The sequence below is a fragment of the Pteropus vampyrus genome, unplaced genomic scaffold (assembly GCF_000151845.1).
Source record: "Pteropus vampyrus isolate Shadow unplaced genomic scaffold, Pvam_2.0 Scaffold137, whole genome shotgun sequence".
Taxonomy (NCBI): domain Eukaryota; kingdom Metazoa; phylum Chordata; class Mammalia; order Chiroptera; family Pteropodidae; genus Pteropus; species Pteropus vampyrus.
The window spans coordinates 1,082,367-1,098,422 of NW_011888918.1; the positions used below are offsets into that span (position 1 = coordinate 1,082,367).

The 16,056-nt window shown below is 44.6% G+C and overlaps 2 protein-coding genes and 1 non-coding gene across 8 annotated transcripts; 2 read left to right on the forward strand and 1 right to left on the reverse strand.

Moving 5' to 3' along the window:
* Window position 1: 1 nt before the first annotated feature.
* Window positions 2-3,941, reverse strand: IMP4 (IMP4, U3 small nucleolar ribonucleoprotein). Of its 5 annotated transcripts, none has more exons than XM_023535124.1 (9): window positions 3,769-3,941; window positions 3,537-3,645; window positions 1,929-2,012; window positions 1,107-1,216; window positions 895-1,027; window positions 657-811; window positions 473-567; window positions 279-352; window positions 2-174 (listed from the first exon to the last, which is right to left on the reverse strand). In XM_023535124.1, the coding sequence occupies exons 1-9, from the start codon at window positions 3,769-3,771 to the stop codon at window positions 83-85; spliced, it is 855 nt and encodes a 284-aa protein (XP_023390892.1). In that variant the 5' UTR covers window positions 3,772-3,941; the 3' UTR covers window positions 2-82. The 5 variants fall into 5 exon arrangements, with proteins under 5 accessions (XP_023390892.1, XP_011366053.1, XP_011366050.1 ...); XM_011367751.2 differs by having other exon boundaries at window positions 890-1,027; window positions 3,769-3,940; XM_011367748.2 differs by having other exon boundaries at window positions 2-191; window positions 3,769-3,938.
* A 92-nt stretch (window positions 3,942-4,033) lies between these two features.
* On the forward strand, window positions 4,034-8,733 carry CCDC115 (coiled-coil domain containing 115). Of its 2 annotated transcripts, none has more exons than XM_023535125.1 (5): window positions 4,034-4,170; window positions 4,771-4,874; window positions 4,961-5,043; window positions 5,681-5,812; window positions 7,649-8,733. In XM_023535125.1, exons 2-5 carry the CDS (start codon window positions 4,804-4,806, stop codon window positions 7,759-7,761), a joined length of 399 nt encoding a protein of 132 aa, XP_023390893.1. In that variant the 5' UTR covers window positions 4,034-4,170; window positions 4,771-4,803; the 3' UTR covers window positions 7,762-8,733. The 2 variants fall into 2 exon arrangements, with proteins under 2 accessions (XP_023390893.1, XP_011366054.1); XM_011367752.2 differs by lacking the exon at window positions 4,034-4,170 and adding an exon at window positions 4,506-4,685.
* Window positions 8,734-10,322: 1,589 nt separating this feature from the next.
* TRNAE-UUC lies at window positions 10,323-10,394 on the forward strand. Its single transcript has one exon. It is a non-coding gene; the product is annotated as a tRNA-Glu (tRNA).
* The last annotated feature ends 5,662 nt before the right edge of the window (window positions 10,395-16,056 follow it).

A 16,056-nucleotide genomic window follows, 5' to 3' on the forward strand; every position in this document is an offset into this window, starting at 1 on the left:
CTCAGTGTGGTGCAGAGACTTTATTCTGATCTCCCCCATCTCCTGGGTCCAAGTCTGCATCCTGATTGAAGAATAGGTTCACTCAGCACTCAGAAAGACCCTCTTGTGTGCAGTGTTGGTATAAGGGTGCCAGCGCCACTCCACATCTGCTGTGGCCTCCTGTTCCAGCGTGCCCTGGCGGATCATGTACACTGGTGGTGGGGAGGGGTGGGGAACATTGTCACCTACAGAGCAGGTATCCCCTCACCACCAGACGTGAGATATAGCCCCAAACTCACACTTCAGCTCAAAGCGAGGCCCGACTTCTGTTAGTTCGACATTGCGGTGGTTGGTCTTCCTGTACACATGGTGCCTGGGGCAAGGGGAGGCAGGGCAGGAGTAAGAGGAGGTAGGGAGCAGCTGCAGGCAATAACAAACAGTACAGAGATACGAAGGTCAGGATACCATCCCAGAGCCTAGCCCACAGACGTACCGGAAGGAAATGTAGTCATCCTGGTTGGCGAAGGTGATGACCCGGTGGCTGTCATCTTTGGGCACAGGGAACAGGTAACGAAGTATGTCAGAGACCTGGGGCAGAGGGAAGGAGAGTGGAGAATGCCTGGCCTGGCAACCCCTACTGCCAGCTCTCATCCCATAGCCTACGGCCCCAGACTCACCCGCTTGCCCAGACGGGAGGAGAAGCCATGCATGATGAGGTGAGGTTTGGCTTCTGACACGGTGCCCAGGTCCGGAACGTCATGCCGCATAACCACATTACACAGTGTGAAATAAGCAGTGGGGCCGAAGGGCAGGTGGCTGACAATGAATCCCACTGGCAGGGCCAGGCAGGCCATCAGAGACCATGTCTGCTCTCAGACAGCCACCCCAGCACACCTCGCCCCCTACCAACCTTACCAGGTGTGCCTCGATGCTCGTGGACAACCAGCAGGTCAGTGACCCCATTGGCTTTGCAGGCTCGCACCAGTGCCCCCACCTCATGTCGGCCACGGTTCATGCGCTGGGCACCTGGGAACACTAGCTTCAGCTCCTGCAGATGTACACACTCTGGTGAGAACTCAGGCCACTGGTACCTGAGTATCTTCCACTCACTCTCTGCTACTGGTTACCTTTGCAAACATTTTGAGGCGGGAACTAGGGTCTCGGGAGGTAGTGATCATGACCTTGGGATCCTCAACCCCTGCCCATCGATATTCATCATCCACATGGTTGGTCACACCTGTCAGAAACATGAGGGGCAAGAACGTGACATTGTCTTGGGAAGTTAAATACTAACTTGGGGATGGCCAAATTTACCCAGAGCAGCACCATCCGACAATACTTTCAATAATGGAATGCTCCACACTCACCCTCGACAATAGGGTGGCTCCCAGTCACATCAGCTACAAGAACAAGTGTGACTGAGAAACTGAATTTTTAAATTTGATTTAATTTCAGTCATTTAAGTTGTATGAATCAAGTGGGGCTAGTGGCTATTGTGTTAGCCTAAGTCCAGCTTCTATTAAGACCAAAGTAACAGACTCTTATCTCTCATAACGAATACTTATAACATTTGTGATTCCTTTCATATTTGTTGCATAATGCAATGAGTAAAACATTTGGGTGCCAATGAAGTGCTGGGAAATGGCAGTGAACAAAATGAACAGTGTCCTGCCCTGGCAGAACTTACGTTCCAGTGACAGGGACAATTAACAGATAAAGCAAAGCAGAGAGTAAGTTGGGTAATATTGTATGTGTTTCTAAATGGAACTGGGAGCACTCAGGGAGAGCTTCTCTGAGTTGTCATTGGTGTAGAGCCACAAGGACTCCTGGGGGACAGTTCTAGGAGCAGGAGTCGCAGAGCTTTCCTCAAGGTGTCTGAGGAAGGACATGGAGGCCAGTGGATTAGAGTACAGGAAGAGAAGTTGGCCCACAGTGTCAGGGAAAGTCACCTTCACCGCCGGCATCATCAAACTCCAGGGACTCTTGTAAGGCCAGAGCCTCCCTGCGTAACTCAGTGGGAATCAGGCGGTTCTCTGCAAGGGGAAAACGGGAGAGTGAGACACGTGCATGGAACACTCAGTTAATACAACACTGTGGCTTACAACCCTGCTCAAACTTGAGGGGAAAAATACCTTTCTTTCTAAGCAGAGATGATACATGATTATTGGGGGTGGGGGTGGGGATACAAAACTATTTTAGTTTACATGCTAACCTGTTAACAAAGACTATAGGATACTTCATTTTCGATGGTTCCTGAGTTTCATGGCTTCAAGGCTTTCTAAAATATTTAATCATACGTATGTATTGCTTTTGTAGTTAGAAAAAAATTAAAAAATTAAAATTTTAAAGAATACAGACTACACTTTCTGTATGAAGGTGGACCAGAGATCCTGAAACCCTCTGAGAACAAAACTGCTAATCATGATGCTCTGAGTCAAAAGTTTCCTCTGTGAACTAAAGTTCTACGCAGCAGAGGGGCTGGGTTTGGGCATTTCCACTTTGGAGTATAGAATTGAATATGAACAAACCCCCTGACCCAGCACTTCTCTCCAGTGTGCCCTGGAGGAACTCCTGTCCATGGAAAATATTCACCTGAAGGAAACCCCCACTACACTCAACAGACGTTGGAAACAATGCTAAACAAAAACATAAAGCTGCAAAAGAATACATACAACCTAACGCTACCTTTAAACTAAAAATCGACCAATATGATCTAGGGGTACAAACAAGTATAATATAAGCACAAAAAAAAGAAAGAACATTTTATTCTTAGACAATATTTAATATTATGGTTATCTAAGTTGTGGGAAATATGCCTGAATTTCAATATATTAATCATTTTCATTTCTTAAGGTAGACAGATAGGTCACAAGTGTTTAACATTATGATTAATGTAAACATATATACAGAATCACACACTTTTTATATTCATAGCCTAGGTACATCGAAATGAATTTAAAATAGAGATACTGAGTTTATGTACCATCAGGTATCAAAGATTCACCAACACGAGAACACAATAGGGAAAAATAAATACGGCATTTCAGACATGTGTGACAGACCCTTCATTAGTATGGCAACTAGAAAGTGGGGAAAACACTGGAAATTTGGATTCCTAATTTACAACGCAAATACAATTGAGTTCTACATGGTTCAACAGTTTAAGATATGCTTGTTACCTTGCATCGAAGCAGGTAGCAAAATGAAAAACCACGGGGCGGGGGATCTATAGGACCATGGTGAAATTTTAAATTTGAGGATAGACACACTGTAAACAAAATTAATAGGCAAGCTGTAAAATCTGGATACTGCAGCATAAACGACAAATAATGCATACCACCGTATGAAGGGACATTGGCAAGCCAACAAGAAGGCCCAACGGGCAAGGAAAATGGTCAATAAATACTTGAAAATTTATTCCCTGCCACACTACCACAAAGGAACGCTAATTAAACGCGCTTTATAGCATTTGGTCTTTCTTTCCACGGGGTTTTAAAATGCAAACCCCCAGTCTTCCTAAAGACTGGCTTGAAGCCGCGGGGCGGCGGGGACTGTACCTTCGAGGGCGCGCCGCACCTTCTCCTTCCTCTCGTGGGCGGAGCGCTGTGCCTCCTCACGGGCCTTGCGGTACAGGTACTCCCGGCGAAGGCGGGCCTCACGGCGCAGCTGGGGAACAGAGAGTCCGGTCAGCCCTTCTTTCGGCCTGCATGCAGGGACCCCTGGGGACCACCCGCCCCGAGGCTAGGGGCCACATCCCCAGCCCTCCACGAACTCCGCAAACATCCCCACCATGCTGAGCACCACTTCCACGTGGGTCCAGGACAATCTGTAGGCACCTCCTGCGCAACGTAGTTCTCGCTTCCGCCCTCAACCAAGAATGCAGTTAGAGGCTTCACCAAATGCTGCTGCAGTCAAGAATGCCCAATGTTAAGATGGCAAACAGTGGCTAGGAGTCTCAAGGCGATTGGCCAGTCCGGAAGCGCATGCTCACTGGAGCAACCAATAGGTGGAGGGACTATAAAGAAGTTTTCACGTGACTTAGGGCAGCCGTTAATAATGTAGGCCTGACGTTTCACCTCTTATCGCCGCTATGCAGGATGCCCAGTTTTAAGATGATAAACTGCTAAAGGAGCGATTGGTGGCTCGAAATAGTGCAACAACTGTAAAAGAAGCACAACAGTTGACCATAAGGTCGGCTATCGGCTTCTTCTAGAATTAAATCTAAAGCCTTTTCTTTAAAGTGGTTGTTACTCCTCCTTACATCGCCATAGCGATAGCCCTACTTTTAAAATGCGGCCGCTTCCAGAGGCGACTCCGAACCACCCATAGCTCTCTCCGAGTGTCCGGTTGATTGATCCGCTTCGTCTGCTAAACGGAGAAAGCGGCTAATCAGTTCCGAAACGATGCTGTTTTGAGGACACTTGCTTTTAAAAACTGTGACTCAACAGCTTCCACGAAGTGGGCGTCTGGGCCCATAGCTGGGAGCGCCCCTTGAGAGCGGATCTCGCGCGTCTATTGGCTATAATACCGGCACAGTGGGCGGTGCTTGGGCGACCTGGAAGGAGGCAGGCTGCAGACCCGAGTGTGGTGGGCCCATGGCGGTACCGGACCTACGGGCTGAGCTGGACTCGCTGCTCCTGCAGCTGCTCCGTGACCTGGAGGAGCTGGAGGCGAAGCGGACGGCGTTGAACGCCCGGGTGGAGGAGGTGGAAGCCTAGGCCAACGAGCGGGCGGGCGGGCGGGCAGGCACGCCGATGTAAACCGGGTTTCACCCCTCTTCTCTCTCCGCAGGGCTGGTTCTCGCTTTCCAAAGCTCGCTACTCCATGGGTGCCAAGTCAGTAGGGCCCCTACAGTATTCCTCCCGCATGGAGCCCCAGGTCTGCGTCAGCACCAGGTGAGGAGCCTTGCATGCTGGAACGAGTGGGCGGCAGTGCCCAGGCCGGGGCTGTCAAAGGTCCATTTTCTCTTCTCGTTCTTTAGCGAGGCGCAAAACGGACTCCAGAAATTTTGGGTGGTGAGAGCCAGCGCCCAGACTCCAGAGGAGGTGGGGCCCCGCGATGCAGGTGAGCCTCCTTCCATTCTCCTCTTTCCCGTTAGGGGCCCCCTCCCGAAGTCAAAAACAAAATACACAGGACAATTGAGGAGATGATTTTATTCAGGTTGTTGCGATAGGGAGCTCCAGATCTGAAGATCAGAATGTCTCAGAGAGCAGTTTTGCCTTAGATTTTTATAGGAAAAAATAGACAAGTTATAGGTGAAGTTCTTTACAGTTGAGGTTGTTTTGGAATCAGGGGAAGTCTCAGTTGGACAGAAAATTTTTATTTCTATGTCTAGCGAATTTCAGGAGGACAAACTTAATCTCAGCTAATCATTCATGATAAAGAAAGGGGAGTTGGAGAGTCTCTCTGGCCTTTCAGCATGTTCAAGGCAAAATGGGAAAGGTCAGTGGCTTTGTCACAGGTAAACATGGGGGGTCATCTATTGGTTTTATGAGAGTCATGAGAAATTGTGGACAGAGACCTTCATCTGAATCACAAGTAGTTCTTTGTGGTTTGCTGTTTTATGGAATATAAAAGGTTGGGGGGATTTCCCAACCATTAGTATTTTCCGAAATCATGAGCTCAGATTAAGTTCAGCAGTGTCACTTGGAAGACAAGGGCCAGGTTATAAGACCCTAATCTTTAGCCTTTCTTTCTCCAGCTCTGCGCAGGCGCAAGGGCCCCACCAGGACTCCAGAGCCAGATCCCTCCCCAGCCCTTCAGGACCCTCTGAACTGGTTTGGAATCCTGGTGCCTCACAGTCTGCGGCAGGCCCAAGCCAGCTTCCGGGAAGGTGAGTGGACTCTGCCAGTTGGCCATGTGGCCCTGAGCCAGACTGGAACCCTCCATCTACACGGAGCACTTGAACACTAATGCCACATCTGGGGTTAGTCTTCATAGGGTTTTGCAGGTTTTCTCCACCGCAGACTTTTGTTGCTTACCTGCTGTTTTTTCTATAAGTGATTATTGGATGTTGGCAGTGTTCCAGGCTCATGATAGGTACTAGGGATACAGCAGGAAACAAAAGGGACAAACATCTCTCATAGAAGATTATACTCGTGAGGTGAGAAAAACAACCTGCAAATAAATAAGTAATGAGAATTGTTATGAAAAATTAAGATAGGATATGACGAATGGAGTGGGACGGGAGTGGGCTGAGGGAGCTATTTTATGAAGGGTGGCCTGGAAAGGCCTTTTTGAAGAAATGAAGGAGAGAGCTTTGTGGGTAATCTGGAGGAACAGTGTTTTAGGCTGAGAGACCAGCCAGGTGAAAGTCATGAGGCAACACTGCATCTGGCATGGCAGAGAAAAGGCCAGTGGGCTAGAGTGGAGTTGGTACAACAAGTACCAGGAGCTGAGGTCAGAGGGGGCCAGGCTCAGATTATTTGAGGGCTCTGTAGGCCCTGATGAAGACTTTGGGAGTGATGGGGTGGATTCCCTGAGTGACAGGAGTTTTGTGGATGCTAGTGGGAAAAGACAAGAACAGATGGATGAAGCAGTGCCAGGGAACAGCCAGGCTTGAGATGCAGGTGGAGGACGTAGAGGAGGCAGAGGAGGGGGTAAGTGGTGGGAACCTGCATGTTTTGAGAATAGAAACCCCAAGGGTTTGCTGACAGATCAATTCGGGAATAAAGGAAGGAGAGAAGTGAAGGTTGAACCCAGTGTCCATCTAGAATGCCTGGGAAGATTGAACTGTCCTCACCTGGTGTGGGAGAGAGGCAGAGTAGTGGTTTAGGGGACATCAGGAGTTGGGTGTGGGTATCTTCCTAGTGCTGTGTGGGAGAGATTCTGAGTGAGCAGTTAGGCACATGCACCTGGAACCTGGGAGAAGCCTGAGCTGAAGAGAGTGATTCAGGAGCCCCCTGCATAACACTGATGTTTAAATTCCCAGGTTGCTGACACAGATGCAGCATTAAAGCTAACATGGAGTAAGATCAACAGAGAGCCTGGGAGTAGGAACAGGAAGTGAGGGAGTAGAAGGGGAGAAATCATTAGAGCAGACTGAGAAGCGGCAGTGAGTTAGAAGAAACACCCAGAGAGCGAGGTGTCCCAGAAGCCAAGAGGAGAAAGTATTTCTTGGACAGAGGTGATCAGATGTGTAGCCAACTCTGTTGCTGGGCAAGTAGGCTAAAGACAGGACTGGCCGATGGACTGGGCAGCATGGAGGGCCCAGAGGACTTGACAACAGCCATTCCAGCAAAGACATCAGGCAAAAGCCACCTTGAAGTAGATCCAGGTAGACCACTGTTGGAGGTAGAGAAAACAGGTGCAAAGAGTGAAGGTGAGAGCAGTGAGGGGCTGTGATGATGGAAGAAAGAAGAAAGAAAATAAGGACATGAGGTGGTATTATGATCTGGATTTTTAGTTCTTGGTGGGTGATAGGAGGGGGTCAAGGAAGTCTTTGGAGAAGGTGACTTTTTAGCAAAGACCTGAAAGAGGTGTCGGTGTGGGTCCATTGAGATTCTGAAGTGGTTAATGCAAGGCTGTACCCGGAATGTTTTAGGAATAGTGCAGAGGCACTATTCCAGAGAGGTCTGGAGCTTTTCCAGTCCCTGGGGATGTCCAGAGTCCCCTGAGTCATGTGTCACACCACAGATACCATAGTAACAAATCTCTCCCTTTTCTTTAGGCCTGCAGCTTGCGGCAGACATGGCCAGCCTTCAGATCCGCATCAACTGGGGTCAAAACCAGCTCCGGGGGCTCCAGGAGAAACTCAAGCAGCTTGAGCTTGGGGCCACCTAACCGATGGCCACAGAGACAGGCCATGAGCACAGCTGTTCTTCAATGTGGCCGCCTTATCTCAAGCCTTCTTCTTTCACAGATTGCCCCCCACTCCCCACCCCCACCCCACACACCTTAAAATTTCTCTGGTCTGTATGTTTCCAACCTTGTTAGGTGTGAAAGTTTGAAGAGGCAAACAGTAATGTTGAAAATCCCTACTGTGAAACCACTTCTAGTCCTGTATTCTCCTAGGACACACTCATGTGGGATCGGTACAAAGTTGTTAGGTTAGTTCATACTAGTGAACAACTGGAACAACCTCATGCATAAATCATTAAAGGTGAAATACTGGACAGCTAGTGTTGGAAAGGACAAGAAGTAGGTGCTTCAGCTTCACTAGATCATCAAAACTGATTTCAATGGAGGGAAAAAAACCATACATGGCTTACAGATCAGGAGAGGATTCCATGTCAATAAAAGACACAAACACCTGTGTAGATGGGCAGCCCTTGGCAGATCTTAGGCCAGAAAGTAAAAGGGATATGTAAATTTTCAAATAAACAGTAAGAAGAGATCTTTCAGGGTTTTAAAAACCTGACTTTATCTTTCCAGGAGTGAGGCTGAACCTCTTATAATTTGTTGAAGGGCCAATTATATTTCTTGTTCTGGAAATTCTGTGTCCTTGCTTCATTTTCCTATTGGGTGGTTGTTATTTTTAGCAATTTCTAGGAGCTAATTTTTATGCTTGGGGAATATTGGTCCTTTGTTCATAATATGAGTGTTGTAAATTTTTTTCCCCCAATTTGTCTTTTAACTTTGCTTATGGTGTTTTTTAAGAACTTGTTATTGTAAAATAAAACATGTTACATTACAGAACAATACAGATCAATTGAATAGCATAATAATTAAAGTGAAAGCCATAGTAACCATCACCCAACTCTTATATTTTTATAGTCAGTTTTCTTAATAAAGTTGAATTTATTAGCTGTTTAATGATTTCTGGATTTGGGGTTGTAATTGATGCCATGATAAGGGAATTCAGTTTTTCTCAAGAACTTGTTTCATTTGATGTGTGGGTGAGTCCGACATCCAACTTTCTCTTTTCTACCATAGGTCCACACATGTTTTGTTGATTAATTTACCATTTCCACTGATTTGAGATGCCAGCTTTTTCTTTCATTTAATCCCAGTGTATACCCATACTATATTCTATTTCATTGAATTTACACAGGTACCAGACTTTTAATTCTTGAGCCTTAACATATTCTGTAATCACAGTAGGACAGATTTGCTGTTGGATTGGGGGGAATCATTTTTGTTTTATGGCCATATTGAGCTCAAGTTGTCAGTGAAAAGCCTCAAGGAAGCATTCAAATAGAAAACCCATGACAAGAAAAAGACATCCTTCCCCACCTATGAAGGTTGAATTTCAGAACAAAATCCTGCTGCTGCTGGTAGGACTGCAAATTGGTACAGCCACTATGGAAAACAATATAGAGGTTCCTCAAAAAACTAAGACTTGATCTATCATATGTTCCAGCAACCCTCTACTGGATATTTTACCCCAAAGACTGGAAAACTCATCCGAAAAGATATTTGCACACCAATGTTCATAGCAGCCTTATTCACGGGGGCCAGGACGTGGAAGCAACGGAAGTGTCCTACGATCAATGATTGGCTAAAGAAGCAGTGGTACATATATATAATGGAATATTATTCAGCCATAAGAAGAGATGAAATACTGCCATTTGTGACAAATGGATGGACCTTGAGATAATCATGCTAAGCAAAATAAGCCAGACAGAAAAAGTTGAAAACCACATGATAGCACTTACATGTGGGTTATAAACCTAAAAGCAACGAACATGAGAGAAACTCATGGGCAGGGACAATAGACTAGTGATTACCAGAAGTTAGGTTACCAGAGGTCAAATATGTGGTGACAGAAATCTAACTATGGGCGGTGAACATACAATGTCATATATATATATATATATATATATTATATATATATATGACATTGTTGATACTGGATTTTGTTAACCAATGTCACTATAATAAATAAATAAAAAATAAAAAGCATGGTATGAAAAAAAAATCCTGCTATTGACAAAGAGCTAACCAGTGAGATTTAGAAGGCAAAATAAGTAAAAGATAACACATTCCACTTTTGTTTTTCACAGAAAAGAATTCATGAGGAACTCCGGTAGTGGGTGTGGGTCCTTTATGTTGATTTTAGATGTCTGTGATGTCGAAGGTCAAGCAATAACCTCCCTTCATTTATCGTTTTAAGTTTCAGGTGTGGCAGTGCTCCCAGCAGGTGTGCAAATACCCGTAGTGGTGGCAACCAAAGCTGAGCCATCGGCAGGGCACCAGTTCTAGGAGACTGCAAGCCAACCAGGAGAGGCCTGGACGTTCAAACCCAGGCCCAGTCAGGAGAAAGGGGTCTTTGAAGCAGTGGCTCGCAGAGCCACAAGCAGGCCGAATTTCTACGAAGGAGAAACTAACTGTGGTGTGCAATGTCAGGCATAGGTGCTGAATTAACTGATGTAGTATATTGAGGAAAGAGCTCCCCCAGTGGTTCCCATATGGTCTAGCGGTTAGGATTCCTGGTTTTCACCCAGGCGGCCCGGGTTCGACTCCCGGTATGGGAATGAGGTACCCATTCCTTATAATTTTGGCCACTAAGACACCTCAGGTCTTGCTATTTAAATCTGGAGAAATCGAAGCCTAGAAAGCTCTGGGCCCCAATTTTGTGTTTTGATTAAAGTGCCTGTTCGCATTACATCTTTAGCTGGTTGTTTACTAGTAACTCAATTATATTAGATACTATATACATTATAGAGGTGAACAATGTTATAAATATTTAAATATTAAGAATATTTAAAATATTCAAAGTTTATTGTCAAACTCCCCATAGAGGCGATCCCTGATAGGTCCCTCCCACACACCTCTGGGTAGGCCTTTCCGGAAGGCAGTGGGCTGTGGCTGGAGGGGAAGAGCGGTGCCAGGGTAGGTGCAGTCTTTCCTCCAGTTGGCCCAGACGATAAAGTGCCTCAAACTATTGGAGAAGGCTGGTTGCAAGAGGTCTCTGTCAATTTAACTTTCACTAGTCTTGTGACTGCGTTGTTTCCCTTGTGATTAGAGGCAAAGAAGGCGTTTTCCCTGGAGCCTTCAGAGGAGGCATGGCCCTGCCATGCGTAAATAATAATAAAACCTATTGAAACAATTGGCCCAATGAGCAGGGTGATTTGGTCCCTCAGCAAATAACATGCCACTAGAATGCTCTTGATATACTAACAGGTTCTTCCAGACAACCAGGGCAGGTTCACTGCTGGCTGTGGCAGCAGCTGCTTTGTGTTGCCTCTACCAGATGTTGCTTTGAATCCACTCCACAAATTTTGGAACTTGTAAACAGAGTTCTCCCCTAGTTCCTGAGTCAAGATGTCTAGTGTCTAAGAGTCCCTCGGGGCAACTCAAATTAATTGGCTACTTCTGATTGTTGAAAGGCTCCTCCTGCGGAAAGAGGTGTGGCTCCTTCCAAGTGCCACCAGATGAGCCTGAGCAGCCCCACGGGTAACACTGACAAGTGATGGGACAACTGAAGCTTTACGTTCTGTAACAAAATTGTTTTCTTTGTCCTGTTGCACATTATCATAGGAGGCTACTATGTCTGAGCTGTTCACAGGGCCAACCTCAGGGCATCCCAGCAACCATGGCACCAGTGTCCTGTGGTAAGGGTTGTGATTTTTATGTTGTTGTCTGTCCAGCTGCCTGGCCCAGCAGGGTAGGAGGGATCACAGGGACGAAAACCAGTTATACAAAGCTTAATGAAAAAGAAAAATGGGGAAAACCATCCCCATCTTGCCTAAGATCCCTGAGGACGTCATGCCATTGATTCAGGAATGTAAAACCTGAACAGTGCTCATGGGCCTTTCAATCAACAAAAATTGGCCAATGCTCATGGGCTGTTTTGAGCTTTTCTGCTTGCCAGCACACCAAGGGCCTTATGCTTAAAACCTATAGAGGCCCCAAATATTGTTGAAGCCACTGTGGCTTTACTGGTAATGGATCTAGACCCTCAGAGGTCAACTGGGATATCCTGGAGAGGGAGGCCACCACCTATAGACAGAGCCACTTGGGACCACCAAGAATTCACCTGGTAAATACTGAAAGGTCAGAATGGTTGGGGACAGACAGAGACTACAACAGAAATTAATTTTTTTTTTTACCTGCCTAGAGCTATAATCCATTCTAAAAGATTTCATCAAAAAAAAAAAAAAAAAAAAAACGTTGAAAAAGGACAGGTGCTTCAGACCAGGGGCTAACCAAGAAGAGGCTGTTAGCTCTCTAAGTGCAAACCCCAGTCCCTGGGAAGTGGATGGAAAGCCTTGGAAAGAGCGATGGCTGCCTACAGGGACACCTCCCTCTCTTTCATTTCTGCTGTAACCACCTAGAAGGTTCACATATAGTGTTATTAGTCAGAGACAGAAACTAGAAACCATAGATTCAGAGAGCTAAAAGCCTAAAATAAACAACCAAAAATAGGAAAATAAAATGAAAAAACAAACAAACGTAGATACAGGGTAGAAAATAAAATGTAAATAAATAAAATTTGTGTGTGTGTGTGTGTGTGTGTAAAAGTCCATAATTTGACTCAATTGTAAATAAAAAATTTACTAAAATAATTTATATAACAAAAAGATAAAAGGGTCACTGATTGGCTTTTGTGCCTTAACAGCATAGATCCTAAATTAACTTTAACATATGCTAAAATGTACCAATTAACAAAGCTTCCTGGTCTTAATCAATGCTGGGGCTCAAATTACTTATACCTGGAGATACCACTAAATTTAAACATTGTACCCCATATAATCTTAGGAAACTAAATAGAAAATAGAAAATAGAAAACATAGTAAATAGAAAACAGGTGTGCTTCACTTTAACTATAGCCTTGCCTACATTTCCCATAGTTGTAGTACCCATTGTCCTAAAATACTCCATACGGACATCCATCCTCTAACGCAATGAGTAATAAATTAAGTCTTTGGTATTTACAAATTGGCCTGATAACATGCACCCCCACTTAAAATAGTTAATATGGCCCAATGTAAGTTAAAACAGGGCCTTCAAGGAGTAGAACCTATTATATAAGACCTAATTAATAAAGGGATAATTATCCCCCACTGCTTCTCCATTTAACAGCCCAATTTTGCCATATTTTAAACAAAAACAACAACAAAAGAGCATAGGCGCCTCATGATGAATTACTGCAAACTTATAATGCTGTGGTCCCATACCCAGTACATAATATTATTAAAATTACTGACTGCATCTAATCAACAACCAGTAAATATTTTACTATTATAGATTTGGCACACATGTTCTGTTCAGTGCCTATTTCAACAGTCTCTCAGCAAACACTTTGTCTCACCTCCAAAAGGACACAATATACTCTTTCCAGGCTCTTTGCAGACAGAATCTTAATTGCGTCACCTTTCTCCAGGAGCACCAGCATGACATTATACTGATGACTCTCTTCCATAGATGCTCATTTGACACACACATTGAGGTCATGCAAGTCCTTTCGGATTCTGTGGCAACATATTCCTCATTTACATTTTTTTCTTAATCTCACTGATGCTGGTACTTATAAATCAGCCTACCCTAAAGGAGCCCCTGCATCAAAAGGCTCTAGAACCTGTCCAAATTAAAATCAGTAGGCATTCCCATTAGTGCCTCAGAGACTCCTTCACTGGGGAGGCTTCCATATCTCTTCTCATCCCTCCTTGAATCTCTGGACCACCTAAGATGCCATAAGTCGTCCTATGGCCTCTGATGCAAGTTGTCCCTCTTGGACCTGTACTACACATCATTATAACAAAGACTACATACTTGGATGTCCTGGAAACAGAGACTCTCACAGACCCTGAGCCTGTGACCCTCCATACCCAGCTGCCCATTATGCTTTGGGTCATGAAAACAGCACCTTATTAGCTCAGTACAGCCACTAAGTCCTCTTTAAGACAGGATGGAGGCAATCCTGGGGCCTCTGGCATATTCCACCTACAGAAGGGGGTGGACTTTCTTGTCCTCAGTCCCTTGCTAAACCCACAGTGCCAGAGGATGTCACCCCTCCTCCAGATCCCTTGACTACGTGGGGAGTCCCTTGAGATGAATTGAACAATAATGAGAATTTACAGCATTGCCACCATCACAAATGGAGCTCAGTAAAATGTTGCTTCCTTCCATCCCTTAGCTAAGATACCCCTGATAAAGGGCAGGACCAGGGATCAAAATGAATGACCAAATTTAAGGCAGTCATCTTAGCACTGAATTCTCTGGCCAACAATGGCCTGCATCTGCACATTCATTACAAAGTTTTGTGCTATTGCCTGAGAGTTGTCCTCTTCAGGGTAAAGAATTCTGGAACCTCCTGCCTCACAAACATCAAAATATAAATCAAAATCTGCATATGTTAAGGCCATAATATGAGGCCTTGCCAGGATGCACCTAACTCCCTTCAGAGTTACCAATGTTACTGGTGGTAACCAAGACACAAATTTCACTCCCTCGAAATACACAATGCTGGGCTCTTAAAAAAGGTATTTAGTAGAATCTTTATGCTCTTGATAGTTTCCAGATAGCTGGTCTAATAGAAAGACATATGGTCTCTTCAAATATCTCTTCTTCAAATTCCAGTCTGGCTAATGGGCCTCTTTTTGCCTCAGGCCTTAAATACCTCTTAATTCAAGGTCCCTTGGCCAACTCACACTTCACAGCAACTGTGATTATTAACTTTATGTGTCAACTTAGGTGAGCCAGAGGGTGTCCGGATATTTGGGCTAACATTATTCTCAGTGTTTCTGTGTGACTGTGTTTCTGGATGAGATTCACATTTAAATCAATGAACTTCAAGTAATGCAGATTGCCTCCTTCATGGGGGTGGGCCAGATCCAATCAGTTGAAGGCCTGAGTAGAACAACAACTACAAAAAAAAACAGCCTCCCCCAGCAAGAGGAAATTATCCAGGAGACAGCCTTCAGATTTCATCCACTGCTAACTCACCCTGTAGATTTTGGATTTGCCAGTCTGCTTCCCTGGAAAGTGTTGACTATTAAACCAGCTTTTAAAAACTTTCCCTCACCCTTTTTGTCCCCATGAATATAAAGAGCCATTTAATATGGCTTATCCTATCTTCATAAATTTTCAATCTTGTCTCCATCCCATTGAGAGCAAATAGTTTCTTGAGACCCATTAAACCATAGATTGTCCCATGTGTCAGGTAGTGGCCAATCTGATATGGGACTCAATGGAGCCTAAACTTACACTACCCAAGAAAACCCAAAACCCCCAAAACAACTGGGAATAACAATTTTTCCTGAATATTTAGTTATAAGGGGTGAATAATTAATCTGGACTCTCTCTCTGATCCTCTCCAGGAAATTAAAATTACCTCTCCAGGACCATTCCCATAGATTATGAAATACAAAAAAAATAATAATAATAATTAATTAATTAATTAAAATAAATAAACAAAAAAAGGAGATAAGCTTCACTTAGTAAGTAAAAATCATAGTCAGAGATAATAATAAAATTAACACTATATCCCATAATGACAAAACCAGACAACCCCTCCTTGATAAGAATACATGCCAGGAGAAAATCAACATTAGATGACAAAAGCTTGTCAAGTGCAGCTGCATACCATCCTGTTGGTCTTATTGCTATTGTTCCAGGTGCTTTTATTGTTCTACAATCCAGAGGTCCAGCCTTCCAAATAAGCCATTGTTTTAACTAAACATGGGAGATGCTTTTGCCCCCTACACCAGAGGTGACTTTATCTCAGATATTAAAGCTAGAGATAAAAGAATAGGGCCCAGGGTCAAGCTATGATGCACTTCAAATCTTAAAACCCAGGCAGAAGAGTCTGTGCTGGCAAATAATCCTATGGAGGAGCATCTGGAGAGATAGGAATAAAAGGAGAAGATCTTGGTGTCTGGAGCAGAAACAAGAGTGTCCTCAGAAACAAAGAAGGGCCACATTGCCTGTTTCTACACTGCCCACCCCAATCCCCAGGCAGACAGAGGCATCCCAGCACCTCAACTTGCCAACCAGGGAACATCAGCACTGAGAATCTGCAGACAATGGCTCCCCATGCAACTATTACCACCATCCATCCTCCGAAATGAAGCCGTTCATGGAAATCTTTCTTCAGTATATTATTCTATTACAGACTTCTGTAAGTTAGTTAGTTTCTGTGACAGATAAATCTGAAAATATTGGTTGTTGGAACATCACACAAATTTATCTTTA

Coding starts and splice junctions, on each gene's coding strand:
- IMP4 (XM_011367748.2), bottom strand. Junction 1,217..1,928: donor TGATGATGCCGGCGGTGAAG/GTGACTTTCCCT, acceptor TGTTTCTGACAG/GTGTGACCAACCATGTGGAT. Junction 812..894: donor CGAGCATCGAGGCACACCTG/GTAAGGTTGGTA, acceptor TGGCCCTGCCAG/TGGGATTCATTGTCAGCCAC.
- CCDC115 (XM_011367752.2), top strand. CDS start 4,575: ATGGCGGTACCGGACCTACGGGCTGAGCTGGACTCGCTGCTCCTGCAG. Junction 4,686..4,770: donor TGAACGCCCGGGTGGAGGAG/GTGGAAGCCTAG, acceptor CTCTCTCCGCAG/GGCTGGTTCTCGCTTTCCAA. Junction 5,044..5,680: donor GGTGGGGCCCCGCGATGCAG/GTGAGCCTCCTT, acceptor TTCTTTCTCCAG/CTCTGCGCAGGCGCAAGGGC.